Consider the following 27,637-nt stretch of genomic DNA (forward strand, 5'->3'; position numbering starts at 1 on the left):
CACCCAGTCCGGGCCTTCGAGGTGCTGGCCGAGTATGCCCATTCTTGGCGACCCCGCCACCTGCAACCCCCACCTGGTGCCCTTCCCATCCATCGCCTCGCCCCTCCTCTCTCTCTCCCCGCCCCTCCTCTCCCTCGTCTCACCCCTTCCTTCCCTCGCCTCGCCCCCTCCCTCGCCTCGACCCCCCCCTCGCCTCGCCCCTCCCCTCCCTCGCCTCACCCCACCCCTTCCTTCTCTCGCCCCTTCCCTCGCCCGTCCCCTCTCCCCTCCCCTCCCCTCCCTGTCCTAGCCCCTCCTCTCCCTTGCCTCGAGTCTCTCCTCTGCTTCACTTCTCCCCTCCCTCTCCTTGCCCCTCTCCTCCTTTTCCTCTCCCACCTCCCCTCCCTCCTCTCCCCTCCCCTCCCTCCTCTCCCCTCCCCTCCCTCTCCTCGTCCCTCCCATCCTTTATCTTGCCCCGCCCCCTCTCCTCGCCCCTCCCCTCCCTCGTCTCGCCCCTCCCCTCTCTCGTCTCGCCCCTCCCCTCTCTCGTCTCGCCCCTCCCCTCCCGCGTCTCGCCCCTCCCCTCCCTCCTCTCGCCCCTCCCCTCCCTCCTCTCGCCCCTCCCCTCTCCTCGCCCCTCCCTTCCTCGTCTCGCTCTCCCTCTTCTTCCTCTCCCCTCCCCCTAGGCCACGCCCCCCGCCGCCCCGCCCTCCGCCCCCCAGCCCCGCTGGGAGTGTCCGGGGGCCGCGCCCAGCTGGGTCGGGACGCGCGCCCTGAGCTGCCCGCGCTCCGCAGGGACTCGGGCCGGGATCCTCGGGAGGCTGCAGCGGCCGGGGCCGGGAGCGGGTCATGATGGGCCGGCGGCGCGCCTTCGCCGTGGACGGCCGGGGTGAGTCGTCCACCCCCAGGCTGACCGGGCCCCCCCGCCCCGGAGCCGCCTCCCGCCCCCAAGCCGGGCAGCCTCTCTCAGCTCCTTGCCCAGCCCAGCGCACCCGGCGGGCGGCGCCCGCCCCGCTGCGCCTCCCTCACCGCCTCCCTCTGGAGAGGCGGTCATCAGGGGACGCCGTGCAGGCTGGAGCCCCTCTGGACTCAGGCGTTAAACCAGCCACCGCCTCCGCCCCACTTCCTCCGGCTCCGCTTCCTTCACCTTCCCGCTCCGTCTGAGGATGTGGGAATCCGCCCGCGCCCCAGCCCCCTCCGTGGCTGCGGACCCCTCTCCCACCCAGTGACCTCCTGGCCCACTTCCTTGCCCAGAGGGGCCTGGGTTGGCATCCGGCTCCCGCGTGCCCCGCAGGTCGTCCCCGCTCCCCCCGGCCTGTTTCCTGTACCGTTCACTCCGCCAGGACGCCTCGTCGCGAGAGGGCCTGGCGGAGGTGACAGTGAGGGGGTGCTAATGCTGTCCCTTCGTCCCTTTCTTTCACTTTAGTTCTTTAATTTTAAACTTCTCATAAAATCTTCACTATTCCTCACTTACAACAGAAACCCAAATCGGTTAGAGCGGTGATTTTTATCACTCTCCCCGTGAGCTGCAGGACAGACTTCACCTGGCATCCTGATGCCGCAGGGGCCCCCAGAGAGCAGACTGGATCCCAGGCTTTCCTCTCTGTACCCTCTCCCCTCTCCCTGAAGCTGGACACAGTCCTACTCCCGCTTGGGGAGCAGCGGAAGAGCCTGTGGCTCCCCACTTCTGACTTGGGAGATGGTGGGCTGATCCTAGGTGGGAAGCGCAGGCGCAGGCCATCTAAGGGATGGATGGATGTGGCCTACCAGGGCTTTGCCTACCACAGAGCTCAGAGCACAGGTTCCCTGTCGCTAACGACTGTTGTGAAGGGAATCCCATCCACACATCTCCCAAATAGCTGGGGCCATATCCGGGCAGCCCGTGGCTGTCCAGTGACCACCCTTCCTCACTGGTTCAGGACACTCCTCCCTGGGGCAGTGCTGCCAGCCATCAGGAATGCTGGGGGTGTTGGGGGTGGCCTGCCCAGCCTGACACTGACTCTCCATGCAGATGGGACTGGCGAGGGCCTGGCACGGGGCTGCATAGTGCCTGGAGTCACCAGCACCTACAGACGGATCCCGGACGCTGCCCACGGGTGCTCATCCTGGGAGAGAGGTGACAAGCTCACAGGTGTCAACAGGGAAGCGCTGTTTCTCAAACTGGCTTCCCGGGACTCAGGAGTGGAGATGGCAGTTGGGGACAGCCCCCTGGCTGCCTTACCAGGCCTTTCTCAGGACTCCCTGGACTTTGAATCCTCAGGGAGTCCTGAGCCCCCAGCCCATGTAGACCAGCCCCTGGCCAGCCAGAAGCTGGGGCAAGTGCTGGAGCGTTCCCACCCGCTCCCAACAGCTCCCGCTAGCTTGTCAGGACAACACCGCTGCCTGCGGCCGCCCAGCAAGTGCGAGCGTGAAGTGCCCCTTTTTGGAGCAGGGGAACCGGAGTCCATGGAGGCAGACACAGACCTAGAGGCAGGCCTGGAGGAAGAGGCGGTGAGTGCCCACTCTCAGGCTGGGTTTAAGAGCGGGACGGACAGCCTAGCTCCTCTGGTTCTCCCTGGAGCTCTCTCGGGGTGCGGCACTCCCTGCCCCTAATTGCTGGGTTGTGTCCTAGATTCTTGCTGCACCCCACTTCCATTTGTGCATGGCCACCTCCACAGAGGAGCTGGGCAGCTACGGGCCCTGCCTGGCACCATGCCCCGCTGGGCAGTGGGGAAGCTGGCTGCGTGAGTTCCTCCTCGGGGCCCACTCCGCTCCTATCTGCTGGCTGAGCCCAGCCTGGCTGCTTGGGGTAGGGAAGGAGCCTGATTGAAATCTCCCCTATCTCACAATGTCCCGCAGGTGGGGGGCCTGGGGCCTGGAGCCTGGGCCTGCCTCCCTGGGCAGGGTCTTCGCTATCTGGAACACCTGTGCCTAGTGCTGGAGCAGATGGCAAGGCTCCAGCAGCTCTACCTGCAGCTGCGGATCCAGAGGCCCCCAGGGGTGAGTGAGATTCGAGTGGCGGTAGTCGGGCCAGCGAGTGGGGGAGGGAGAGGACAGATGGGACCCCGGGAACTGTGGCTGCCCTCAGAACAGCCTCACCCCTCTAACCAGGCCCTGATCACCTGTCTTTCCTGTGCACAGGATCCCGGTGAGGAGGAGTCAGCCCGAGCCCCTTTACCGTCCCCCTTACACACCCCAGGTAATGGGGGGCAGCGGCCATGGGAGCTGCTAAGCCAGACAGAGCAGACAGGTGAGGGGCCATCGTGTCACCCTTTGTCCTGCATGCCTGGGGTCCCACCAGCAGGTCCTCTGAGCCGAAGCTTGATGGGGTGTCTTCTGGCCCTGGCCAACCTGATTCTTTTTCTGAAGGGGCAAAGGCTGCTTCACCCCCAAAGGTGGAGGTGCCCAGCGCCAACCCTCCCAGGCTGCCAGAAACCCCAGGGGAGCCAGCGTACCACTTGCCATCCTCCCAGGGACACAAGGTAGGGGACGGGTGTATGTGGGGCAGGTGGTGGGCTGGAGTGGGGGGAGGGGAGGTGGGGATGCATGGGCATTCTGGGGGCCAGCAACTCTGGGAAAATGACAGGATTGATTCCTGTTTGGAGCAGGCGACTCATCCTGGCTGTGGTGACAGCTGTCTCTGGGAGCTTGGTTGGGGGTCTGAGTGTGGGGAGGGCTCTTGGTGACCCCTCCTCCTCTGCTCAGCGGGATTTCTCCCACTGGGACAAGGTCAAGGTCCTGCTCAACCGGATCTGCCGGAGAAGCCACCACCACCCTGAGCCCCCTGCCCCTCCTGATGGCTCTGACCCCAGGTGAGCCCCGTGCCCAGCCCAGGTTAGGGCACGGAGAGGAGACTGATGAGCCAGGATGCAGAGATTGTCATGCCAGTTGTCAGTATTGTCCCCGCGAAACTTGAGAGGCAGTCTGGGAGGGGCTGCTAGAAGAAACAGTAGTTAAAACACCCTATTTGCAGATAAGGAGGCTGGGTTCTGGGTGCGGTTGGGGGTAGTTGCTTTTCCAAAGCCACACGTCAGCGACAGCCAGGACCAGAATGTGGGAAATCTGCCTACCCCAGCTCAGCAACCCCTCACCCTCAATGCTGACATTTAGGCCACCTCCCAGGTTTGTGGGGAGAGCGAGGTGGAGCACAAAGGATTTCACAGTGGGTGAAGGCCATCATGCCTCGGGGCTTGTACCGAATAGTTCTCCAGGGGTAAGAAGTACCAAGTCATTTTTTTTTTTTTTTTTTTTTTGAGACGGAGTCTAGCTCTGTCACCCAGGCTGGAGTGCAGTGGCCGGATCTCAGCTCACTGCAAGCTCCGCCTCCCGGGTTCACGCCATTCTCCTGCCTCAGCCTCCCGAGTAGCTGGGACTACAGGCGCCCGCCACCTCGCCCGGCTAAGTTTTTGTATTTTTAGTAGAGATGGGGTTTCACTGTGTTAGCCAGGATGGTCTCGATCTCCTGACCTCGTGATCCGCCCGTCTCGGCCTCCCAAAGTGCTGGGATTACAGGCTTGAGCCACCGCGCCCGGCCGAAGTACCAAGTCATTTAACAGCCCCAGGTCACACCCCCACCCTGCTACCTGCCAGTAGATGAATCATGTTCTCTCAACTCTAGGAGCATTGTTAGTTTTATTTTCTCTTCCTAGCCTAATGTCTTCTTTTTATTCCACAGGATCGAGTCCACGGACCTCCCTGAAAGGCCTCAGTGCCGCCCCCACCGGAAAACCTTTATGCCGTCATTAGTGGTTAAGAAACAACGAGCACAAAACCTTTCTGTAGGCTGAGACCTCTCGGTGCACCTGGTGACCCTGGGTGGAGGGGACTTGCTGTGAAGTCTTCCTCGCCCTTTGGCCTGTTGCTGCTTCTCCACATTGCCAGGAAAAGCTGCTGATGCCTGCCCTCCTCTCTTGAGTGGAGGGTGAATCTTTCTCCTCTAAGCAGTCTGGTCAGGAGCCCTGGTTTCTTGAGAGGCCCCCAAGATGCGGCAGCTCCAGGGCTGTTCCTCCTCACCAGAAATCCCTGGGCTTCCACAATGTGAACTCACTCATTATCAGGTGTCCATGGAGTGTTTTTGACACGGTGACCTGTCTGGGCCCAGCATGTTGCAGATGTGTATTTATGCACAATGGTATGCATACCTCTGTGTGACTGTCAGTGTTGCAAGCTGGCTGGATCCAACCATCTCTTCTGAAATAATGCATCCAAAGGGTTGATATTCTGGGGGAGGTCACTGCAGAAGGATGGAACTGACCTTTATTCCCCAGTGGGCAGTTACTGAGCTTTCTGCCTCAGAGCCGTGCTGGCAGCCCTGGGACAGAGAACGGTGTGGCTTTGACTGCCTCTGCATGGAGTCTTGCCCCAGACTCCTGAAGACTGCACCAGAAATGAGGAAGATCAGGGATAACCTGGGAACAGAAGAATAACTTTCAAAGCCAGTGCTCAGCTTCTCTCCCCCGTGCTAGCATTTACAGGCCCTAACTCAAACCAGATGCCTGTACTAGTTTTTAGACCCTAAATCAACCTTTCTGAGCCACAGTTTCCAGCTGGGAATAATGATGCCTGCCCTACCTACCTCACAGACTTGTTATGAGGATAAAGTGAGATTAAACTGCCTCAAAGTGCTTTGTAAACGTTAAGTGAATAGGAACGGGGAAAGTAAGGCTGGAGGGATAAGGGGGGCATGGGATTGCTAATGGGGACTAAAATGGCCGATCTCTGGCAAGATTTTGAGCAGGCCACTTCATTGAGGCCTCTTAGATTTCATATTTGAGAATTAGGGCACTGATTCCTCACTGGCTATAGGCATGGGGGTCACTGGCTTGAGTCAGACACAGGAATGTCTCTTAGAAATGGCCACTGATAGGCATCCTCCTCCTCCAGTCAGGAGGGGCTGGTTTCCTCATCTGTTGCAGTCTCGACTGCCAGAGGGAGGCGGGCGTGGTAAGCAGTCGGGGGTTCCTTGTGTTTGGGGTAGTCCGGCTCCCGCTGCCTTTGATTCCGGAACCAATGAGCCGAAGCCTTCTTTTCTGATGGGATTCTTTAGCGAGGACACTATCGAGGCGCGACTTCCTGACGCGCATTCGATCCGGGAAGGCGCACTTCCGCTCCCCAGTTGCCGCGGGATGGCAGGCCGGCGTGGGGGAAGGGAGAGGTCGGCGGAGACGAGGGAGGGACCATATCCGGGAGAGTGGCAGCTTCCGACCAGTGGTCGCGCTTCCGGAGAGGCGCTTCCGGTGGCGGCGGCAGCAGCGGCTGTGGTGGTTCCGGGTGTCTTTGTCCCCCCGGTGTCGCTGCCCTGGCCCGCAGGTGGGTTAGGGGGCCCCTCGCCGCCCCTCTGCCCCTTCGCCCCTCCGTCCCTCCGCTGACCGAGGGACTGCGAGGGCCGGGCGGCGAAGATGCGTGGGGCGCGGAAGGGGCCGAGCCCCTCTTTGGACTGCAAGTCCCGTCTCCCTGGCAACGGCCTCGGCCTTGGGGGCGGGCGGGAGGAGGAGAAACCGCGCGCCTGAGTCCTCCCTCGGTGGCCTCGCCGCGGCCCTGCCGGGAGACCTGGCGCTGGCGGCTGCTGAGGCCGGAGCGGAGGGCCCGGGAGCGTGGGAGCAGGAGGGTGGCGCGCAGCCGGTTTCGCGTTCGGTCGGCCAGGGAGCTGCCTTCCCACCAGCCGGTCGAGGAAACAACGGGTCGGGCTTCCGGGGAGAGGGCTCACACCATCTCCTCGCCGGCACCGGTCTCCTCCATTTTTCCGGGCCCTGCGTGGAGGGTTTTGGCGGATGTTTTTGAATGAAGGAATGTCATCGGGGCTCTCTCCAGCCCCTCACCCCGCCAACTACTCTGGGGGTGGCGTGGCATAGTGAGAGGAGCGCTAAGTTGTTGGGTGGCCTGGGTGTGAGTACCAGTTTTGTCACTACCTGATTATGTGGCCCCGGGCAAGTCTCTTGATTCTCTCTGAGCACCAGTTTCCTTGTCTGTAAAACAGCATGACAATATGACCCACCACTAGGTTATTGTGAGGGCAAACTGAAACAATGTAATTTATTGTTCCATTTCTTACTTCTCTATATTCTCTCCATCCGTTGCCTTCATTCATTCTCATTACCCACCTCCCTGTTTTCATTAATATCCTTACTTAAGATTCTCCACTTTTCCGGGTATAGATGGAAATTTCCCGTGTGAGCTGTTAACTTCTTTCTTTTTGGATTGAAGGCTTTTCCCCACGACTCTGAAAGAGGACAGCGTTCCCAATGTCCCAGTTTAAGCGCCAGCGGATCAACCCACTTCCAGGGGGACGCAACTTCTCAGGTGATCACTTTTTTCCCTACCTGGCCTCATCCTGGGAAGTATGTGCTGTGGAGTTAGTTTGGGGTTTCCCTGGTGGAGAGCAATTTGCTGCTGATGTTCCTCTGGAAAACAGGAGATTCCCACCGTGGTTGCCAGTGAAGCCCTGTGGAGGAGCTGGCTGGAGCTGTAGCCTTTGGATTTACCACATCCTTTGGTTGACTCTAGTGCTTAAGGTGGTAGGGGTGGTTCCTGTAGATTGCTTCTCTTTCCCCATAGGCACAGCTTCAACATCTCTTCTGGGCCCTCCTCCTGGTTTGCTCACTCCTCCTGTGGCCACAGAACTGTCCCAGAATGCCAGGCACCTTCAGGTAGGTTGGGCATCCCTTGTAGTTTCTGCCCTTGGGACTGGATGCATGGAGGCCTGGTGCTCTTCATCTCTTACATAATAGTGTTTATCATTTCTGACCCCTCTCCTGGTAGTAGGCTAATACGGAGTTTCCCAGATAGCCTTCAGACTGGGGCATCTTCATTTCTCGCTCCAGGGAAATCTTTAGCATACGTCTTGGAATTAATGAACTGGAAGTCCTAGAAGAAGGTTGTGGGTCAAGAACCAGCTCAAACATGCCCCGACCCTTAATGATGGAGTATGCCCACCACACACTTGTACTTCACTCTGTGTGAACTCTTGATGCAGTACGCTGAGCAGGCGTGTGGGTTGAGATGAGACTTTCATGGCAGAGTGTGATTTTGTCCAGCTTCCTCTATTTTTCAACTGCTCCCTTTTCTTACAGGGTGGGGAGAAACAGCGGGTCTTCACTGGTATTGTTACCAGCTTGCATGACTACTTTGGGGTTGTGGATGAAGAGGTCTTTTTTCAGCTAAGGTAGGCTTGAGGTTGGTCCCCTACTGGAAATGCTTATTGGATTCAGTTCTGTCACCGTGCTGGTATTGCCCACCCCCCTCCCCAAAGCCATTGCTTTGCTGTTTTTGTGCAAGGTGTGGGAAATCTTGATGGGAAAGGCCTCATGGGGCAGTCAGGGTGGCTTGGCCAGGGTCCCTCTCCTAACGGGGCCTCCTGGCTTGTGTGCTGGCAGTGTGGTGAAGGGCCGGCTGCCCCAGCTGGGTGAGAAGGTGCTGGTGAAGGCTGCATACAACCCAGGCCAGGCAGTGCCCTGGAATGCTGTCAAGGTGCAAACGCTCTCCAACCAGGTATTCATCTCTCTTTAGCATGTGCATTGGAAAGGGGAGGGATGGAAGCCCCTGTGCCCTGATAGCTGGGCAAAACCCTGACTTTTCTCAAGGGGGTGGGACTGTATCTTTCCAAGGTAGTGAGTGCCTCAACCATGGGGTCCCCTGAATTTCCTGGCTCTTGTTCTGCAGCCCCTACTGAAGTCCCCAGCACCTCCCCTTCTGCATGTAGCAGCCCTGGGCCAGAAGCAAGGGATCCTGGGAGCTCAGCCTCAGTTGATCTTCCAGCCTCACCGGATTCCCCCACTCTTTCCTCAGAAGCGTGAGTACGAGTGGCACTATTGTTGAGTGTGGCTTTATGGGGTAGTCTGGATCAATGGACTTTCAGGTTGTTGCTGAAAGTCCATTAGCGTAGAGGTGGGTATTTCTGTGTACTGGAAGAAAGGTGGGTGATTTGGATAGGTGTTTAGGAATTTTTTTTTTTTTTTTTGATGGAGTCTCGCTCTGTTGCCCAGGCTGGAGTGCAATGACCCGATCTTGGCTCGTTGCAACCTCCACCTCCTGGGTTCAAGCCATTCTCCTGCCTCAGCCTCCTGAGTAGCTGGGACTACAGACATTCACCACCTCGCCTGGCTAATTTTTTGTATTTCTAGTAGAGACGGGGTGTCACCGTGTTTGCCAGGCTAGTCTTGAACTCCTGACTTCAAGTGATCCATCTGCATTATCCCCCCAAAGTGCTGGGATTATAGACGTGAGCTACTGCGCCCAGCTGGTTTTTAGGGTTTTTGAGTCACCAGTCATTTCCTTTCTGCAGCTCTGAGTCTCTTCCAGACATCCCACACACTTCACCTGAGCCACCTGAACAGATTTCCTGCCCGGGGCCCTCATGGACGGTTGGATCAGGGCCGAAGGTAAGAGGATGATGTTCCTTTTTTGGCCACTTGTTGACACTAACATTCTCTTTATTTTATTATTATTATTATTTTGTGTTGGCCAGGAAGTGAAGCCAGGTCTACTGCTTGGAAGGTGGCTATGCTTACCACTGACATTCTCTGCCTGCAGCTAGATCCTAGTCCCTTTTCTCTGAAGTATGTGGACACACTGAAATGTATATAAAAATATTGGAATTTTATACAGTGGTTTAGCAAGTAGGGAGTTGATACAGTTCATCTTTGAAAATGTCATGTTGAGATATTTCTTTTTTTTCTTTTTTTTTTTTTTTTTTTTTTTTGAGACGGAGTCTCGCTCTGTCGCCCAGGCTGGAGTGCAGTGGCCGGATCTCAGCTCACTGCAAGCTCCGCCTCCCGGGTTCACGCCATTCTCCGGCCTCAGCCTCCGGAGTAGCTGGGACTACAGGCGCCCGCCACCTCGCCCGGCTAGTTTTTTGTATTTCTTAATAGAGACGGGGTTTCACCGTGTTAGCCAGGATGGTTTCGATCTCCTGACCTCGTGATCCGCCCGTCTCGGCCTCCCAAAGTGCTGGGATTACAGGCTTGAGCCACCGCGCCCGGCCGAGATATTTCTTAAATACTCTTTTATTTCTAGTCCCTAAGTTGAGATGACAGGAATGGAAACTCAATAGTAACATGTCAAAAGTAACACTGCAGTATCTCTTTTAGTTGTTTAAAATGTTCCTTTATAGACACTATTCTCATAAGTATGCTGTTAGAAGGTGTATATTGCACTCTGCCTTGGACATGCAGGTAGCTTTCTCAGCCATGTGTGGAGCAAGCATGGCTGATTTGGGCCTTTAGGGTATCCTGGTGATCCTGTCTCATCTGTAGCATTGGGGACCACCAGGAGCATGCTGTCCTGTCCTCTCTCCAGTTCACGTGTTCCTTCCTCAGTCTCACTCTCCCTGAGTGTTTTGCTTGTACCTTTAAAAGTTAAGCTCTAGCCTGATTTAAGACTTGTTCTAGTTCTGTTTTCATTTTAAATTTGTCATAGTAGAGAATTTTAGTATATGCAAGGTAAACAGAAAGGTATGAGGAACCTTATACCGATTACCTAGCTGCTTCAAGTATCAGCTACCATTCTTTTTCATCTCTATCTCCATCTACTCACTGCTCCTACTTGATTTTGTTAAGGTAAAAAAATTTAAGGTGGAACTTATGTAGATTGAAATGCACAAATCTTGACAATTTTGACAAATGGGAAATCTCATGTAACCCTTAACCCTTTTTTTTTTTTTTTTTTTTTGAGACAAGGTCTTGCTCTGTCACGCAGAGTGGAGTGTGGTGGCGTGATCATGGCTCATTGCAGCCTTGATCTCTCTGGCACAAGCCATCTTCCTGCCTCGGCCTCTGGAGTAGCTGGGACTGCAGGTGTGCACCACCATGCTTGACTAATTTTTTAAAACGTTTTTTGTAAGGCTGGGTGCAGTGGCTCATGCCTATAAATCCCAGTGCTTTGGGAACCTATCTCTACAAAAAATAAGTAAATATTTATTTATTTTTGTGGGGGGCAGAGAAAGGGTTTTGCCATGTTGCCCAGGCTGGTTTTGAACTCCTGGGCTCAAGTGATCCTCCCACCTCAGCCTCCCAAAGCGCTGGGATTACAGGTGTGGGAATTCACCATTGTGAATTCTAACTAGGGGGAAGCTTTGGGATTGTTTGCCATGGGGTTTCCACTACTTGAAACCCTGTGTCCCATTCTCCATTGTAGACACCATATTCATAAGTATATAAGTATATCCAGTGGCTGGTATATGTTTTGCATTTACCCACTTCTCTTGTCCTGTGCATCTTCCTGGTCCTCAGTTTCCAAGGACCTTCTACCTCTCACATTGTGTGAGTTTATTAAAGGCTTCATTACAAAATCACAGCAGGTGCCTTCTGAGACAGCATAGCCTGGGTGAAGCTCTGTGACTGCTGTGGACTTTCTGCTTTAGGGTTAATTTCAGGCTTTCTCTAGTCAGTTGCATTTGATTGTCCTGGATGTGCTGAGACCCATGCAAGGTCTGTTGTATTACTTTGGCCATTAGCTTCAGTGTCACAGCTTCTACAGAAAGGATGTACAGGTTGAGCATCCTAAATCCTAAAACTCAAAATACTCTCAAATCCAGAACTTTTGAGTGCTGACATGGCACTCAAAGGAAATGTTTATTGAGCATTTCAGATTTGGAGTTTTGGATTTGGGATGCTCAGCCAGTAGGTATAATGCAAATATTGCAAAATCTGAAAAACATTCCAAACCCAGGACGCTTCTGGTCCTAAGCATTTCAGGTAAGGGATACTCAACCTATACCACCATTGGGAAGGAAATATGATATTAACATCGGTCAGTAGAGAGAATGTGCAGAGTGGGGCCAAGGGTGGTACAAAGTAGGTCATTCTGGGGCAGTAACTTTATTTAGTTTTGCAACTTTTATGAAGGACTCAACCACATTAATGTTTTGCATGGAAACCAAGCTTTATTTTGAATTCCTGGCTATGGGATGCAGAGAACAATGTCTTTATTGAGCAGCTACTACTGAGCTGCGGTTTTTAGACAGGTGTACCCAGGTGGGCTCTGCTGCTGTGGTTCCTGAGAGCTCAGCCCCTGGTGCTGCCTTATGACCTCCTGACAGTGTACAGGAAGGGGAGGAAAGTGGCCACACAGTGTACACCATTGAGTGGATCATAACAGTTTAGCTAGAGGCCAATGGCATTACTGTGAGCTGGAAGGTTGTCACAGCGGCTTTGGCATGGGTCTTCTATTAGACACACGGGCTACTGACATCCCATCGGGGCTTGAGAATAAGGCCACTTTAGGATGCAGATGCTCACGCACATGGAAGTGACCCAGGCCAACAGAAAAGAACAGGCCTCATGATAAATCTGTTCAGCTTAGTCACTGGGGTGTGATGAATAGGGAAATGACCCAGGCAGGTCTAAAAGGCAGAACAGAAACCTTCCGGTAAATACAATCAACTCAGTTACCGAGGCACAGAGAAATGACAGTTGATTTTATTTCTCTCATGTGACATGGGGGCTTTTCCCCTTATCAGTCTGGTACTTTATAATGAATGGTCTAAAGGTTTTTTCTTCTCAATTATTTTTATTTATTGTACCCATATCTATTGTACTTACAATGTAGTTACAGTGTAATACTGTAGTGACTTATAAAAATGTGTAAAGCAGTACATGCTATTATATAAAATTAAAATAATAGAAATATGTAGGCCAGGTGCGGTAGCTCACAGCTGTAATCCTAGCACTTTGGGAGGCTGAGGCAGGCAGATCACTTGAGGTCAGGAGTTCAAAACCAGCCTGGCCAAGATAGTGAAACCCCATTTCTACTAAAAAAAAATTAGCCGGGCATGGTGGTGGGTACCTGTATTCCCAGCTACTCGGGAGGCTGAGGCAGGAGAATTGCTTGAACCCGGGAGGCAGAAGTTGTAGTGAGCTGACATCACGCCACTGCACTCCTGCCTGGGCAACGGAGCGAGACTGTCTCAAAAAAAAAAAAAAGGAAAATCTCTTGCCACTCTTTTCTCCTGTGTTCTAGTTTAAATCTATACATGTGCATGCTTTTTCAATTTTAATCTTAGAGTTCAAATTATTTTTGTGTATTTATAAACAGTTTTCCATATTGCAGCATAATCCTGAGTGTTTTAATGGCTGCGTGATTGTTTTTATTTACTATAAAAATCTGGGTATTTGGCTTTTTATTCTGTTTATGCTGCTTCCTATTTTTTCACTATGTGTAGCCTTTCTTCTTCTTTTGAATTAACTTTCTTGGGACAAATTTTCAAGAGTGGAACTATTGGAGCAAATGGTTTGTTTTTATGACTTTAATGTGTATTATTAAGGATTTGTAGCTGTCACTTTTTTTTTTTTTTTTTTTTTTGAGACAGAGTCTCGCTCTGTCGCCCAGGCTGGAGTGCAATGGCATGATCTCGGCTCACTGCCACCTCCACCTCCCGGGTTCAAGTGATTCTCCTCTCTCAGCCTTCTGAGTAGCTAGGATTACAGACATGTGCAACCACACTTGGCTACTTTTTTGTATTTTTAGTAGAGACAGGGTTTCACCATGTTGGTCAGGCTGGTCTCGAACTCCTGACCTCAAGTGATCCGCCCACCTCGGCCTCCCTAAGTGCTGGGATTACAGGCACCTTGTAACTGTCTCTTCTAATAAACTTTATAGAACGCATAGCATGGATTCATATATGCGTCCCTTGTTTTTAAAAGAGAAATGAGTTTTTTTCTCATTTCAAAAAAACATGTTAACTATAATTTATGAAGTGCAGAAAAATGGAAAATTATTTGTAAGCTTACTGGAGGCTTCCAACATTAATATTTTATTTCCTTTCAGTCTTCTAAAGTTGTTTTTGCAGTAGCTCAGGCCTACTGTGTATACAGTGTTGCAGAGTGTGCTTTTTGCTTAACAGGAATGTTTTTCTATGTTGTTAAAAGAGCGTAAATATCCATTTTAATATCTTTGTAACATTCTGTCGTATGGCTGTTAGCATGGCTTATTTTTCCATGTATTGAATGTAAGGGATTGCGCTTGTTTCCAATTCTTTTGGTTCAGTGTGTATTGAATACATATAACAATGTGATTTCTTACTGTTGGTGATGGGTCAACCTCTAGCGATGACTATGACTCCAAGAAACGCAAACAGCGGGCTGCTGGAGAGCCCTGGGGTGCTAAGAAGCCAAGGCATGACCTGCCTCCTTACCGGGTCCACCTCACTCCCTACACTGTGGACAGGTGAGCGGCGAGGCTGAGGTGGGCTGAGACTTGCTGCTGGTAATAGTTTCTCATGTAAATGAGATGGGGTCTATGCAAGTGCACATGTGTGTTCTCACAGCCTTTTCTTACAAAACAAAAAGCACATGGAAACTTGTTGTACATACTGTTTGGTGGTTTGCCTTTTCACTGAATGTACTTTAGATTTTATTTCATATGAACATTTATTAGATCCAGTTTTTTTTTTTTGGCAACTACACAGTATTCATTGAATGGATGAACATGATTTATTTAACCAGTTCTCCATTAGCACTCTATCCTAAATTTTCTTGGAATGAACATCCTTCTACCTACACCTGTGTATTTGTTGAGATCAATTCCTAGAAATGGAGCAGCCGGCTCAAAGGCTTTGCTTTAAGCTTCCATAACTATTGCTAGTTCTCCCGAAGAGGCTGTGCCCATTCTGCTGCCACCAGTGGGGTATGGAATCCTTATTTCCCCATGCCTTTCCCAACACTGTTAGCTGACTTTTTCATCTTTGTCTAGTTGGTGACACATGATAATGTGATTTGCATTTCTTTAATTATAAGTGAGATTGAGCATATTTTCATGGGCTTTTAATTCTTATGTATTTCTCTTAAGAACCTATTGATGTCAATTTTCTGTTTTAGGCTTTTGAACTTTTTGTTACTGATTTGTAAGTTCTTTTATATTAAGGCAATGATCCATTTCTTTGTCCTGTATTATAAGTGTTTTCTTTTTTCCCTTTCCTAGTTTGACTTTTGCCATCTAGAGGTTGTAAGTTAAGTGGTCAGATCTGATCTAGCTTCCTTGAGAGGTGCCTTACTTCAAAAGTTCTTTCTCAGACTAAAAAAAGTTTGCCCATTTTTTAAACTCTTTGATGGTTTCATTTGTAATTTTTAGTGTTTGCTCAGTCTGGATTCCCTTGTTGTCTTCCTATAGCCCCGTCTGTGACTTCCTAGAACTCCAGCGTCGTTACCGCAGCCTCCTGGTCCCCTCAGATTTTCTGTCCGTGCATCTGAGTTGGCTGTCAGCCTTCCCTCTGAGCCAACCCTTTTCCCTCCATCACCCGAGCCGGATCCAGGTCTCTTCTGAAAAGGAGGCAGCTCCAGATGCTGGTGCTGAGCCCATCCCTGCAGACAGTGACCCCGCTTATAGTTCCAAGGTAAGCTGACAGGTGTCTGTCACTTAACCTGATCTCTGGAGGCTGAAGGCAGCTCTGAGTGTCTCCTCCTGCACAGGTACTACTGCTCTCTTCCCCGGGGTTGGAGGAATTGTATCGTTGTTGCATGCTCTTTGTGGATGACATGGCTGAGCCAAGGGAGACGCCAGAGCATCCTCTGAAGCAGATTAAGGTAAGAGCTGGAGGGCAGGAGGAGATGCATTCACTGGTAATGTCCAGAACCTGTCATGTTTCGAGTGCTCGGCTCCTGTTCCTGAATGCACAGAAACGAAGCATCTCGGAGCTGAATGCCTCTCATTTTACCCAGGAGGAAGGTACAGCTCAGAGCTGTTCTGACTAGTCAGAGAGAGCTAGGTGGCTGGCTCATGTTAGCAGATAGAGACCTCACTGTGTGATGGACTTCCCCACTTCCTGCTCCCTTCATCCTGATGTGCGGCAGCCTTGCCCTGCAGTGGGAGACCCAGGTAACGGAGTTTTTTGTTTCATATCCCTGATGTCTTTTTGCAGTTTTTGCTGGGCAGAAAAGAAGAAGAGGCAGTGCTGGTTGGGGGTGAATGGTCTCCTTCCCTGGATGGCCTCGACCCCCAGGCTGACCCACAGGTGCTGGTGCGCACCGCCATCCGCTGTGCGCAGGCCCAGACCGGCATTGACTTGAGTGGCTGCACCAAGTGGTGAGTGGGGAGCCTCGGCTGTACCAACCCAGCAGGTTGGGGAGGTTTTGTTGGGGAGACCCAGTCCCTGCCCCTTTCTGCTGGTTAGCTCTCTTCTGCCCCCTAGTCCCGCTCCTGCCCCCTCTACTGCCTCAGGCTAGGGTGGGGTATATGCCAAAAGCCGGCTGAGCCCCAGGCTGCACTTGAGACTCCCTCGAGTTGTCCTCACACCTTGTAGGGTGCTTGTATGGTTGCGGCCTCCCCATGACCATTTCTTGAGGACTTGGTCTGTAGCTTTGCTGTTGTGTTTTCAAAGCTTGGCTTGCAGTATGTGCTTATTGAGTGCTGACTGGAAACTGAAGCCCTTGCCTGTGAATGTGGTGTCTGCGTGGAGTTGTCAGTAACGAAGTTAGTACTTCCTTTTGCTATGTGTAGGTGGCGCTTTGCCGAGTTTCAGTACCTGCAGCCGGGACCCCCCCGGCGGCTCCAGACAGTGGTGGTATACCTGCCGGACGTCTGGACCATCATGCCTACTTTGGAGGAGTGGGAGGCCCTGTGCCAGCAGAAAGCTGCAGAGGCAGCTCCTTCGACCCAGGAGGTACCAGGGGTAAGGCTGTGCCTTAGCCAGCAGCGGGAGATATAGGTGGCCTGATCCTGGGACCCAGAGGGTCTCATCTTGGCTATTGTCACAGGAAATGGAGCCTACTGAACAGGCACCGGACGCCTTGGAGCAAGCAGCAGACACTTCTAGACGGAACGCAGAACCTTCAGAGGCCAGCACACAGCAGGAAACGGACACTGATCTCCCAGAGGCCCCTCCACCCCCACTAGAACCTGCTGTCATCGCACGCCCTGGCTGTGTGAACCTATCCCTCCATGGGATTGTGGAGGATCGGAGGCCAAAAGAAAGGATCTCTTTTGAGGCAGGTGTCAGAGTCTTGGGGAGGCTATGGGCTGGGATCTGTGGGCCTTGAGCAGTCTTTCTTCCTGATGCTCATGGACCCTGCCACATCCCCGTCAGGTGATGGTGCTGGCTGAGCTGTTTCTGGAGATGCTCCAGAGGGATTTTGGCTATAGGGTTTATAAGATGCTGCTGAGCCTTCCTGAAAAGGTCGTGTCCCCACCTGAACCTGAGAAGGAGGAGGCGGCCAAGGAGGAAGCCACCAAGGAGGAAGAAGCCATCAAAGAGGAGGTGGTCAAGGAGCCCAAGGATGAGGCACAGAATGAGGGCCCGGCGGCCGAGTCAGAGCCCCCACTGGTGAGTACCCTGCCACCTCAGGCTGTCGTAGTGCTTACCGTGACCACGCATCTTCACCCTGGGCTCTGAGTGCTTCCTGCGCCCTAGCTCATTCCCCACTCCCTTGCTCAGCACGCACTGAGGCCACACAGCTAGTAAGTGGCACACCTAGTGGAAGGGAAGGTGGCGCAGAGGAGTGCAGGGAGCATGGCTGAGGAGCCTGACAGCATAGAAACCCCAGTCACTGAAAATGCTTAGCAGAGTGGGGTGCTTTGATTGTCTGATGGTTAACTAGAAAATATTGTAGGTGGGGTGTAATCCCAGCACTTTGGGAGGCCAAGGCGGGCAGATCACGAGGTCAGGAGTTTGAGACCAGCCTGGCCAATATGGTAAAACCCTGTCTCTACTAAAAATACAGAAATTAGCTGGGCGTGGTGGTGCATATCTGTATTCTTAGCTACTCAGGAGGCTGAGGCAGGAGAATCCTTGAACCAAGGGAGGTGGAGGTTGCAGTGAGCCGAGGTCGTGCCACTGCACTCCGCCCTGGGTGAGAGAGCAAGACTCTCTTGAAAAAAAGTAAACAATAAAATTTGTAAACCTTTTCTAAAATACTAGTCTTTTTTTTGTTTGAGATGGAGTCTTGCTCTGTCGCCCAGGCTGGAGTGCAGTGGCACAACCTCGGCTCACTGCAACCTCTGCCTCCCAGGTTCAAGCGGTTCTCCTGCCTCAGCCTCTCGAGTAGCTGAGATCATAGGCACCCACCACCATGCCTGGCTAAGTTTTGTACTTTTTTTTTTTTTTTTGAGACGGAGTCTGGCTCTGTCGCCCGGGCTAGAGTGCAGTGGCCGGATCTCAGCTCACTGCAAGCTCCGCCCCCCGGGTTTACGCCATTCTCCTGCCTCAGCCTCCCGAGTAGCTAGGACTACAGGCGCCCGCCGCCTCGCCTGGCTAGTTTTTTGTATTTTTTAGTAGAGACGGGGTTTCACCGTGTTCGCCAGGATGGTCTCGATCTCCTGACCTCGTGATCCGCCCGTCTCGGCCTCCCAAAGTGCTGGGATTACAGGCTTGAGCCACCGCGCCCGGCCAAGTTTTGTACTTTTGTAGAGATGGGGTTTCACCATGTTGGCCTGGCTGGTCTTGAACTCCTGACCTCAGGAGTGCTGGGATTACAGGTGTGAGCCACCGTGCCCAGCTGTTTTTTGTTTAAATACTATCAAATAAATGTAGTTTCTTCTGGGACTAAGATCAACTCCTGAGGAAAAAAGCCCAGGTGTCTGGTGATGCCCTGGCATGCTCTGAGTTCCACTTAATGAAATTAAATACATGAAATGAGATGGTGTCTAGAGCCCTCCATACAGTGCCCGGGGCATACTTATTACTCAGGTGTCAGCCATGATTACTATTGGTAATTACGGTAACTGCCTTCCTTCTAATCACCTTCGTCTGCCTCCCTAGAAGGAGGATGGGCTTTTGCCCAAACCACCCTCTTCTGGGGGAGAGGAAGAAGAAAAACCCCGGGGCGAGGCTTCCGAGGACCTGTGTGAGATGGCCCTGGACCCAGAACTGTTGCTTCTGAGGGATGATGGAGAGGAGGAGTTTGGTATGTTGAGTGGTGAGAGGGGAGCTCGCAGGCTCGGGATGTGGCTTTCCACCTGTGGCCAAGCTGGTTTTAATTTTTGGACTGTGGAGCTGGGTGGGCCCTGCTCTCCATTTATCTTGGGCTTTCTGTAGCAGGAGCAAAGCTGGAGGATTCGGAGGTCCGGTCCGTTGCCTCAAACCAGTCAGAGATGGAGTTCTCTTCACTTCAGGACATGGTGAGGCCTCTTCTCCACCTCTCTGGGCCTTAGTGGTGGTGAGGCTTGGCAAGGCCTTCGGCACACTCCTGGGAGAAGGATGCTTACCAGTGATTTCCTTTCTTGATGGACCCAACACACAGTGTGGTCCTTGGCTCATGGAAGGGCACGTTCATAGGCTCCAGGAGAACATTTCAGTGTCTGTCGGGGTGAATGGGAGAGAGGAGCACAGGAGCTTTTGTGAAAGTGCCCCAGAGAGGAAGGCTGGCTTGGGTGTGATGAACATCAGCCAGGCTGCTTGATGTTTTGTGTTTTAGAGACGGGGTCTCGCTATGTTGCCCAGGCTGGAGCACAGTGGTTGACAGGCATGAGCATAGTGCACTGCAGCTTCGAACTCCTGGGTTCAAGTGATGCTCCTGCCTTAGCCTCCCCAGTAGCAGAGACTTTAGGCATGCATTACTGCATGTGGCCTGAGCTGCATGTGGCCCGAGCCACTGGATTCTGAACAGGCTGAATCCTGGGCGATAGAGCCACTGAGGGAACTATTTGAAAATCCTGCTCATCTTTGTTTTCTTTGCAGCCCAAGGAGCTGGATCCCTCTGCTGTGCTCCCCTTGGACTGTCTGCTTGCTTTTGTGTTCTTTGATGCCAACTGGTGTGGCTACTTGCACCGGCGAGACTTGGAGAGGATCCTCCTTACCCTTGGGATCCGGCTCAGTGCAGAGCAGGTACCTTCTTTCTTCTGCCTCAGCACATGGGCACAGGCCTGCACTTGCTCCTGCTCCAGGTTCCTGCCCACGGCCAGGGTCGGGGACTGGGCCTTCTGGTCAGCAGGTGTCTGGGGGTGTGTTTTCTGCAGGCCAAGCAGCTGGTCAGCAGGGTGGTGACCCAGAACATCTGCCAGTACCGGAGCCTTCAGTACAGCCGCCAGGAGGGCCTGGACGGTGGCCTTCCCGAGGAGGTGCTCTTTGGTATGTCCTGAGCCCTGCAGCCTTCCTGGGCACGGGTAGGGCAGGCTGCCCTCTCCGGAGACCCCATCCTGCAATCTTTTTCATGGTTCCCTCTAGGAAACCTGGACCTGCTGCCCCCTTCTGGGAAGAGCACGAAGCCAGGTGCCGCCCCTACGGAACACAAAGCCTTGGTGTCCCACAATGGCAGCCTGATCAACGTGGGGAGTCTGCTGCAGCGCGCGGAGCAGCAGGACAGCGGCCGGCTCTACCTAGAGAACAAGATCCACACACTGGAGCTGAAGCTGGGTGAGGGCCTAGGGCTGCATCCACCACGGGGGCACGTGCAGACCAGTAGGGAACCCGTTGCTTAGGCTCAGGCCCTGCCCTGTGCTCTGGGCCTTGATGGAGCAGCCGTCCCTCTGTTTCCTCCTCCACCTTGCAGAGGAGAGCCATAACCGTTTCTCAGCCACTGAAGTAACGAATAAGACGCTGGCGGCAGAGATGCAGGAGCTGCGAGCCCGGCTGGCGGAGGCTGAGGAGACCGCTCGGATGGCGGAGCGACAGAAGAGCCAGCTCCAGCGGCTGCTGCAGGAGCTCCGCAGGCGCCTGACCCCCCTGCAGCTGGAGATCCAGCGGGTGGTGGAAAAGGTAAGGTGGGGGTGGACCAGGAGGCAGCACAGCTCCTTTCCCTGAGCTCCAGAAACCCCTGGAAGGGTGCTTGCCCCTATGTCCGGAGTGACCAGAGGGCCAGCAGGCACCAGCTTCTTCCTTCCGTCGCTTGCCAGGCTGTGTGCCCCTGGTTGCAGGTTCTCTGGGAATTGAGCAGTCAGCAGCGTGCAGCGAGCGGGAGCTTCCCAGCAGGAGACAGTCCGCAGTCCTCAGATCGCCTTGCCAGGCCTGATTCTGGGTACATCTGTTTCAAACAGGCTGACAGCTGGGTGGAGAAAGAGGAGCCGGCACCTAGCAACTGACGGCCTCACACGGAACTGCCATCCTGTGAGGGCAGCGGTGGCGCTCGGCAAAGTTGGAGCCCTTGCGGTACCAGAAAGCAGCGGGAGCGAGACCTGGGAGCCAGGGCAGGGGTGGCTGACCCCATGCTCAGCCTCTAGGGGACGGCAGGCCATCAGGCTGGGGGCTGTGCTATGTGGGATGGATGTGTGAGGAACCCCGGTTCCAGTTAACAACTAAATACAACATCTTTTGCACCCCTAGAATGTCATATTGCCCTCAACCTTGGTATTTCTCCTGGGGCCCTTTTAGTCTTGTGCTGACTTTCTCCTGTCCTTTTCCAGTTTAGAATAAGACAGGGGAGAAAAAGGCTTTTCAAGTGTGTGACAAGGTCTGATGTCAGTGAACTGAACTGAAGAGACAGACGTGGAGCCTGGCTGGGGCTAAGCAACCCCTCCTCCGGATGGCACAGGCTCTGCTAGGTTCCAGATGCAGACTCCTGGGGGAAGGGTCTCCCTTGGCCATCACGGGAATGGAGTCCATGCTAGAAAGTGCTCAGTGTTGGGCTGGGTTTGCCAATAGAACACTGTGTTCAGTCACCCCAGATTTGCCAGAAGAAACCAGCACCTCTTTCCCGTGGCTCCTGTGTTCAGAATGTGGTATTGGCTCTGGCCCAGCCTTCTCCCCTGTTACCCATAATTCTTGCCTCTTTCCATAATCCGTGGTTTCAGTTTGACTTTGTATATAAAGTTGGGTTTTTTTTTTTTTTTTTGGCTTGTTTTTTAAATAAACCAAAGTCAAAAACAAACCGAGCGTGTCCTCCACAGCTCTTCCTACTCCTCTCCTAGGCTTGCCTGCGTGCCCTTCTGCCCAGCATCTCTGCTGGACCACGGTGCAGTTCACTCCAAAAGGTGGGGCAGGGCCGGGGAGGCGCACACAGACCCCTGCGTGCTGGGCTGCCTGCTGGAGGGTGCTGCTGCTCAGCGGAGGGCAGCAGGCCCTGGAAGAGGAATTTCCCCTGCTCGCCCTAAGTTATAACAATACCATGTGGACATTTCATTGAAAACTTTACTTGAAAAAATAAAATTCCAAATACTCAGGTGAGACACAAACCCACTGTTTTTGCTTTGAGACATGCGAATTCTTGTGGGACATTCTGTGTGGTGGGACAGTTCCACTGACAGTTTGAGGTCCCGAGGTAACAGTTCTCAGTGACCTCGGGAACCCCAACGACTTGGGTCCCAAAGTCACGAGGGTAGCTTTTGTCTTGCTAGGAAGCTGGCTGAGGGCCTGCCAGGGTGGAGGAACAGCTCTCCTGGGCAGGGTTCAGGGCCTCTCCCAGAAAAAAGAGGCTTTTAAGTGAAAAGGCAACGAGGGGCCAGAGGGCTCCCCAGGATGGGTCTTTTGGAGGTAGATTTGATGCCCACAATGCATGCAGGGCTAAGACCCCCAACTGAGCCGACAAAGCCCACGGCTTCAGAAGGGCTGCAGCTTGCTCAGGCCATGGGCCAGGGTGCATGCTGGACGGTTCTCCAAATAAAAAAGCCCCAAGGGTTTGTCTACACTGCTTACCTGCTGGGGCTGTGAGTGGGGAGACAGCGGCCTGTCTAGGGATCCTGGTGCCAGGCTCAGGAAGAGTCATTCATTGCAAAGGGCCGGCAAGTGAACCAGGGCCACCTCTGTCCCCAGCCTGTGAGAGGAGCAGTTAGCCCTGAGAAGGGCAAGGACGAGCGAGGCTGACCGTGTCACAGGAGTTGTCCAAGAGTGATGGGGATTCAGTCATCGGCCACAATGGAGAGGGCCCGGAGCTCACTGAGTTTGGCCTCGTTCTCCCGCTCCCGCTGCTCATCGGAGTGGCCTGGCTGGTCAAGCTGCTGGGTCAGGTCTCCAAAGATCTTGTGCATTTCCGAGTAGTACACAACCTGGGGGAGGCGGCGGGTTGGCACATGCTGGCTCCAGAAAACCATGTGCTTCAGAGGGCGAGAGGCTCACACTCCTCTGCTACCCCCTGCCCTCACCCCTCTGGAGCTGTGTAGCAGTGTGCCTTTGGGAATGTGCAGGGCATGGAAAGGCTCTAGCTAAGACTGAACCAAAACGAGCCGGGGAGCAACAGGGCCTCAGTGGCTGCAGGTGGAGGTGCCCCTGCTTTGGGCGCCTGGTTTCCCCAGCAGCAGGTGCAGGAAGGCACGGGCCTCCTAGGGCAACTGTGGGATGTTGGGCACCATGACGAGTTTTACTGCTTTTTGTAAGCTAGGGGAGAACCCACGGCTTTTGTCCATGGCAGAAAGAGGGTACGGTAGACTGGTGGCTCCCAAAGCCCTAAGCCAGCTTTAGAAGCACAGGCGAGAAAGGGGATGCCCGTCTAGCCTTCCATTCCCTCCCAACTTGCATCCCACCCTTGCTCATGGCCCAAGCTGTGTGGCCAAGGGGACAGCTCAGAGGCCAGGTTCACTGCCAGGGTCCCTCTAGGGAGGCACCAGAACCGGGGTGGGAAGGGACACAGGGATGAGGGTGGGGCAGGTGGAGGAATGGGGAGGCCTGTCAGTTCTCACAGATGGCTGAGGACCAGGGGCTTTTCCACAGACAACAGGGGCCACTTCTGCCTCAGTTTCTATCTCATGACCCAATGAACACATGCAGTTTCCTGAAAGCTTCCACGCTTTGCACTCTAGACACAAAGAGGAGCTCTAGACACTAAGGGGACCTTGTGGGAAATGCCAGGTGGGGCAGGGACCCACGGCTGACACTCCTGAGGTGAGATTTCTGCTGGCCGACGGGGAGCTAAAGTGAGCTGGTCTCAACACTGCTGTCACCTCTGGGCTGGGGGTGGGCTGCCCTACCCGCCCCACCCTGCCCAAGCCACTGCGCTCTGAGTCACCGGGGATGCTCACTTCTCCATGACTAATGGCAGCCGGGCGGGTGAGGAGGAGGCTGGGGCCCAGGAGGCAGTCAACAGCCCCCAGCAATGCTGCCTGGTTACAGGGCATCCCTGGCCTCCCATCTGCTCCAACCTGGGCATGCGAGAGCCTGGCACCCTGTGGCTTCCTCCTGTGAGCAACAGGAGGGAGGGTGTAGGGCAGCACCTAGGTGATAGGAAGGAAGGGGCAGGGCCAGGTCTCCCGTGAACCCAATGGGGCGGCTGAAGGGAGCCCTCACTGCAGGAGCAAGTGTCGGGAGAAGTCCCCACCCCTCCTGCAGAAGGCTCTAGGTCTCATGCTGCCTACAGATGGCACAGGCCCAAGTACGTGAGTCACTGACAAGGCCCAGCCCTAGCATGAACCCTGCTCAGGCGTCCTGATTGGGGTGGGTGGCCACCCTGACTTCGGCCCGGCAGGGTGGGTGTGCGGGCCAGGGCTTCGTGGCTGTGACTGCGGGGCCGGTAGGGAACGGCCACTGGAGGGCGCCAAATGCCCACTCAGGTGGCGCAGTCTGCGGCTCAGGGACCTGGCGCAGATGGCTGCTAAGGGTGTTGGGGTACTGAGGCTGTCGCTGAGTACGAGCCATCAACAGGGTCCTGTGTGGAAGGGACCCGCTTCTGGCATGGGTGCCCACCCTTTTCTATTTTGCCAGTTGGGGGAACAATCCTTGCTAAAGGCTTGAAGATGGAGGAGGGTGAGGAGCGTGGGAGCCACAGGTGTTGCCACTCCGTGTCCTCCCATCCCCGAGTGGAAGGGGACACTGGGGCCTGGCCTGTGTCTGACCCCCAGTGGCGCCCCCATGCCTCCAGGCCTGCCTTTCCACCCCAGGGCCCTAGCAGCAGCCCTGAGTGTGGCTCTCCCCAGGGCTCTGGCACCCCTTCCCTAGTGGCTCCAAGGCAGGACTCCTGCCGTTTCCTGCTAAAAAGAAGACTGGCTCAGGGTGTAGGGGAGGGGAGCTGAGTCCTCAGAATAGGCCTCCACTCTCCAGATCCCTTTCTCCTCAGCACCACCCCAGGTCAAGAACCTGCACACCTGAGGGTGCGGGGCAGAGGGGCTACTCAGAGTGAAATGCAGAGAGATCCAGGGAGGAACTGCCGGACAAAAGGGAACCTCGGCCATGCCTGCTCTGGGATTCACCAGAGCAACGTGAGGACTCTAGCAGTAGACAGGGTTCCCAAGTCGCCGAGCCGGGGACTCTGGTACTGGAATGAATTCCTTCGGGGCCGTGCCTGGGGTGGGTGCCCTGTCTTTGTGGAGAATGGCTAAGCCACCCTTCCAGCATGGGTAACAGGGAGTGGCATGAGCTATGTCCACCCAGAGGAAGAGCGTCTGGGCCTCACCTGTGCTCGGATGAGGGACTCAAAGCTGGGCTGGAAGTAGTCAAGGCGGCTGCCGTAGAAGCGCGGCATCTCCTCCAGCAGCTGCCTGTTCTTGGCCTCGAAGTCCTCCCGCACAGGCCGCAGCTCCTCTCGCGCCTAGGGAACAAGACCCTGGCTGTCAAAGCTCTGTCTCACTGCTGGGTGTGGGATATGGGATGGGTGGGGTGGGGACGGCTGGTGTCTTGGTCCTGGTGTCCCCAGGTGAAGGGAGGGACTTACCACAGGTGGCCACAGTTGCCCATCTGTCCAGCCCCTGCCCGCCTGTCTCCCCTGGTACCTGGTGGAGCTTGGCCAGCACTGGCCCCGTCTTCTCCTTTTCCTCATACTTCTCCACCTTGGCCTGCAGCCTCCTGTAGTCCTGCAAGGCCTGTTCCCGCCGCTTCACCGCCATGTTGAGGCTCGGGAAGACGCTGCCGAACCTGTGGGACAAGCTGGCTGGAGATGGGCCCGCTCTTGGAGGGGCAGCCTGGTCAGCACTCACTTTTCCATAAATGTGCCCTGAGCACCTAAGTGCCAGACCCTGCTCTAGGTCTTGGGGAGTTCACCGTGAACAAGACAGATGAGGCCCTGTCCCCCGGAGCTTGTGCGAAAGCGGACAATGTCGTGGGGTGAGGGCAAATGAGAGGGGGCGGGGCTGTGGGCCAGGTCCCAGGAGTCCGGCAGCACAGGGTGGCCCAGGAATGAAAGGTGCCCTGATCCCCACCTCCTGTGAGCTTTATCACACAATGGACTAGAGGATTGTGGGGAAGGTGCCTTGAAGTCATCTGGCCAAGACCTCACTTTTAAAAAGGAGGGAAACTGAGGACAGAGAGATGACCTATGACTCATCCAAGGTCACCATTGGGCAGAAAAGGTCTAGAAGACAACACAGGTGTCCATGTTCTCTGTCTGGCACCCTTTCCAGCCCTCACAGTGCCACTGGCAGGTGGCAGAACTGAAATCTGAACTCCGTCCTGGCCCAGGGCATCTTCTCCTTCAAGGGCTCCTTGGCAACACGAAAGCAGCAGAAATCCTATGGTTCTGCCACTGGAACAGCCAAAGTGCCAACCAGCCGCTTCAGTAAAATGGCCCGAGGACCTCCTACTACCCCACCGTGACTAGAAGGGACCGCATGGGAGACTCAGAAGAGGGGCCCCAGAGAGAGCAGCGGTGGATGTCGTGGTGCTGCAGGTCCACACGGGCCTCATCTTTGGGACCCACGTGGCCTCTAGTGACCAGAGCAGTGCTCTCCTAAGGCTCTCCCTGCTGCTGCTGCTAGAGGGCTGGCCCTCGGCACGATGGCAGGGGGCGTCTACCAGGCAAGCCAGAGACCCTGAGCGCCCGGGATCTGGCTGTGCAGCCCAGGGAGCTCGTGACTCTGTGGCCATTCGGAGGTGACCCAGGACCAGAAGAGGTGGTTCCTCCTGGAGGTTTTTATGGGAACCCAGAGAGGAGGAAAGACGAGGGCAGGAGGCAGTCACTGAAGCTTGGGTCAGCCTCTCACAGGCGCTCAAAGACTCACTGTCAGGTTCCAGGAGCTCAGGCACCACATGGAGCAGGACTTCCCAGATCTGCCTCTCAAAGGGCATGACCAAGAATCTGGTTTAGAGAGAGTCTTGCTCTCCCACCCAGGCTGGAGTGCAGTGGTGTGATCTCTGCTCACTGCAGCCTCTGCCTCCCGGGTTCCAGTGATTCTCATGCCTCAGCCTCCCAAGGAGCTGGGATTACAGGCGTGCGCCACTATGCCCAGCTAATTTTTGTATTTTTAGGAGAGACGGGGTTTCACCATGTTGGCCAGGCTGGTCTTCAACTCCTGACCTTGGGTGATCCACCCGCCTCGGCCTCCCAAAGTGCTGGGATTACAGGCATAAGCCATCGCGGCCGGCCTGGTTTTAAAAAGCCTCACAAATCAGGTGTCCATTTGAGGTAACAGTTTTGCCAGAGAATAAGTGGATATAAACTTTACCAAAGCATTAAATGCCCCAAACTAAGTCACAGACCCAGGGGCAGATTTTGATGAAACAAAGGGCTTATCCCCAAGACAGGCTACTAACGTGAATCCTCTACCTCAACAGTGTCCGTAACTAACTCCCTGTCTAACAAGGTGCTAAGTGGGTGAAGCCACCAAAGCACCCTGAATCCTCACCCGTGCCCTTAGACAGTAATCAAACCAGCATCTGACTGACTTGCTGGGCAGAAGCCATGGGCCTCCCAGCACTGTGCAGAGAACGCAGGCCCCTCAGCACTACGGAACTGAGGGTGGGAAGCAGACACCACCAGGACGCATGGTCACCCATGGCGTGGGCTGGAGTGAGACCGCTGGGAGGAGCTAGGCTTGATGCTTTTGCCCAGGGCAGCTGCGTGGTGGAGCTGCAGCTGCTGGGGAGCCCCGCCCCCTTCCTGGGCAGCTGAGAGGCACGTGCTCTGGCAGCAGGTGCAGCTGGGCCTGAGAGGATACCAGGCTGCCTCTCCCACCACCCCAA

At 54.6% G+C, this 27,637-nt stretch overlaps 3 protein-coding genes across 7 annotated transcripts in view; 2 read left to right on the forward strand and 1 right to left on the reverse strand.

Moving 5' to 3' along the window:
• The first annotated feature begins 714 nt into the window (after positions 1 to 714).
• Positions 715 to 5,583, forward strand: C8H8orf58 (chromosome 8 C8orf58 homolog). Its single transcript, XM_005562814.5, is given in 8 exon segments — positions 715 to 868; positions 1,991 to 2,469; positions 2,818 to 2,958; positions 3,100 to 3,208; positions 3,328 to 3,440; positions 3,664 to 3,770; positions 4,634 to 4,722; positions 4,725 to 5,583. Coding segments are annotated over 8 exon segments (1,206 nt in total). The 5' UTR covers positions 715 to 828; the 3' UTR covers positions 4,853 to 5,583.
• A 597-nt stretch (positions 5,584 to 6,180) lies between these two features.
• On the forward strand, positions 6,181 to 21,686 carry CCAR2 (cell cycle and apoptosis regulator 2). Of its 4 annotated transcripts, none has more exons than XM_074000496.1 (21): positions 6,181 to 6,843; positions 7,162 to 7,257; positions 7,513 to 7,604; positions 8,028 to 8,119; positions 8,331 to 8,445; positions 8,617 to 8,746; positions 9,239 to 9,335; positions 13,999 to 14,118; positions 15,061 to 15,283; positions 15,360 to 15,473; positions 15,809 to 15,972; positions 16,387 to 16,549; positions 16,644 to 16,874; positions 16,973 to 17,209; positions 18,644 to 18,788; positions 18,920 to 19,002; positions 19,562 to 19,708; positions 19,840 to 19,951; positions 20,048 to 20,236; positions 20,373 to 20,578; positions 20,857 to 21,686. In XM_074000496.1, the coding sequence occupies exons 2-21, from the start codon at positions 7,200 to 7,202 to the stop codon at positions 20,899 to 20,901; spliced, it is 2,763 nt and encodes a 920-aa protein (XP_073856597.1). In that variant the 5' UTR covers positions 6,181 to 6,843; positions 7,162 to 7,199; the 3' UTR covers positions 20,902 to 21,686. The 4 variants fall into 4 exon arrangements, with proteins under 4 accessions (XP_073856597.1, XP_005562880.2, XP_005562882.2 ...); XM_005562823.4 differs by having other exon boundaries at positions 6,181 to 6,267; positions 16,387 to 16,558; XM_005562825.4 differs by having other exon boundaries at positions 6,181 to 6,267.
• Positions 21,687 to 21,928: 242 nt separating this feature from the next.
• The window catches only part of BIN3 (bridging integrator 3), a 49,013-nt gene continuing 43,304 nt past the window's right edge, over positions 21,929 to 27,637 (reverse strand). For both annotated transcript variants that reach the window (XM_045398031.2, XM_005562820.4), the window contains 3 exons: positions 25,453 to 25,594; positions 25,137 to 25,271; positions 21,929 to 22,800 (listed from right to left, as the gene is read on the reverse strand). In XM_045398031.2, coding sequence (XP_045253966.1) covers positions 22,654 to 22,800; positions 25,137 to 25,271; positions 25,453 to 25,594 — 424 coding nt within the window. In that variant the 3' untranslated portion in view covers positions 21,929 to 22,653. The remainder of the gene's footprint in view (positions 22,801 to 25,136; positions 25,272 to 25,452; positions 25,595 to 27,637) is intronic.

This window comes from Macaca fascicularis, chromosome 8 (assembly GCF_037993035.2).
Source record: "Macaca fascicularis isolate 582-1 chromosome 8, T2T-MFA8v1.1".
NCBI classification, from domain to species: Eukaryota; Metazoa; Chordata; class Mammalia; order Primates; family Cercopithecidae; genus Macaca; species Macaca fascicularis.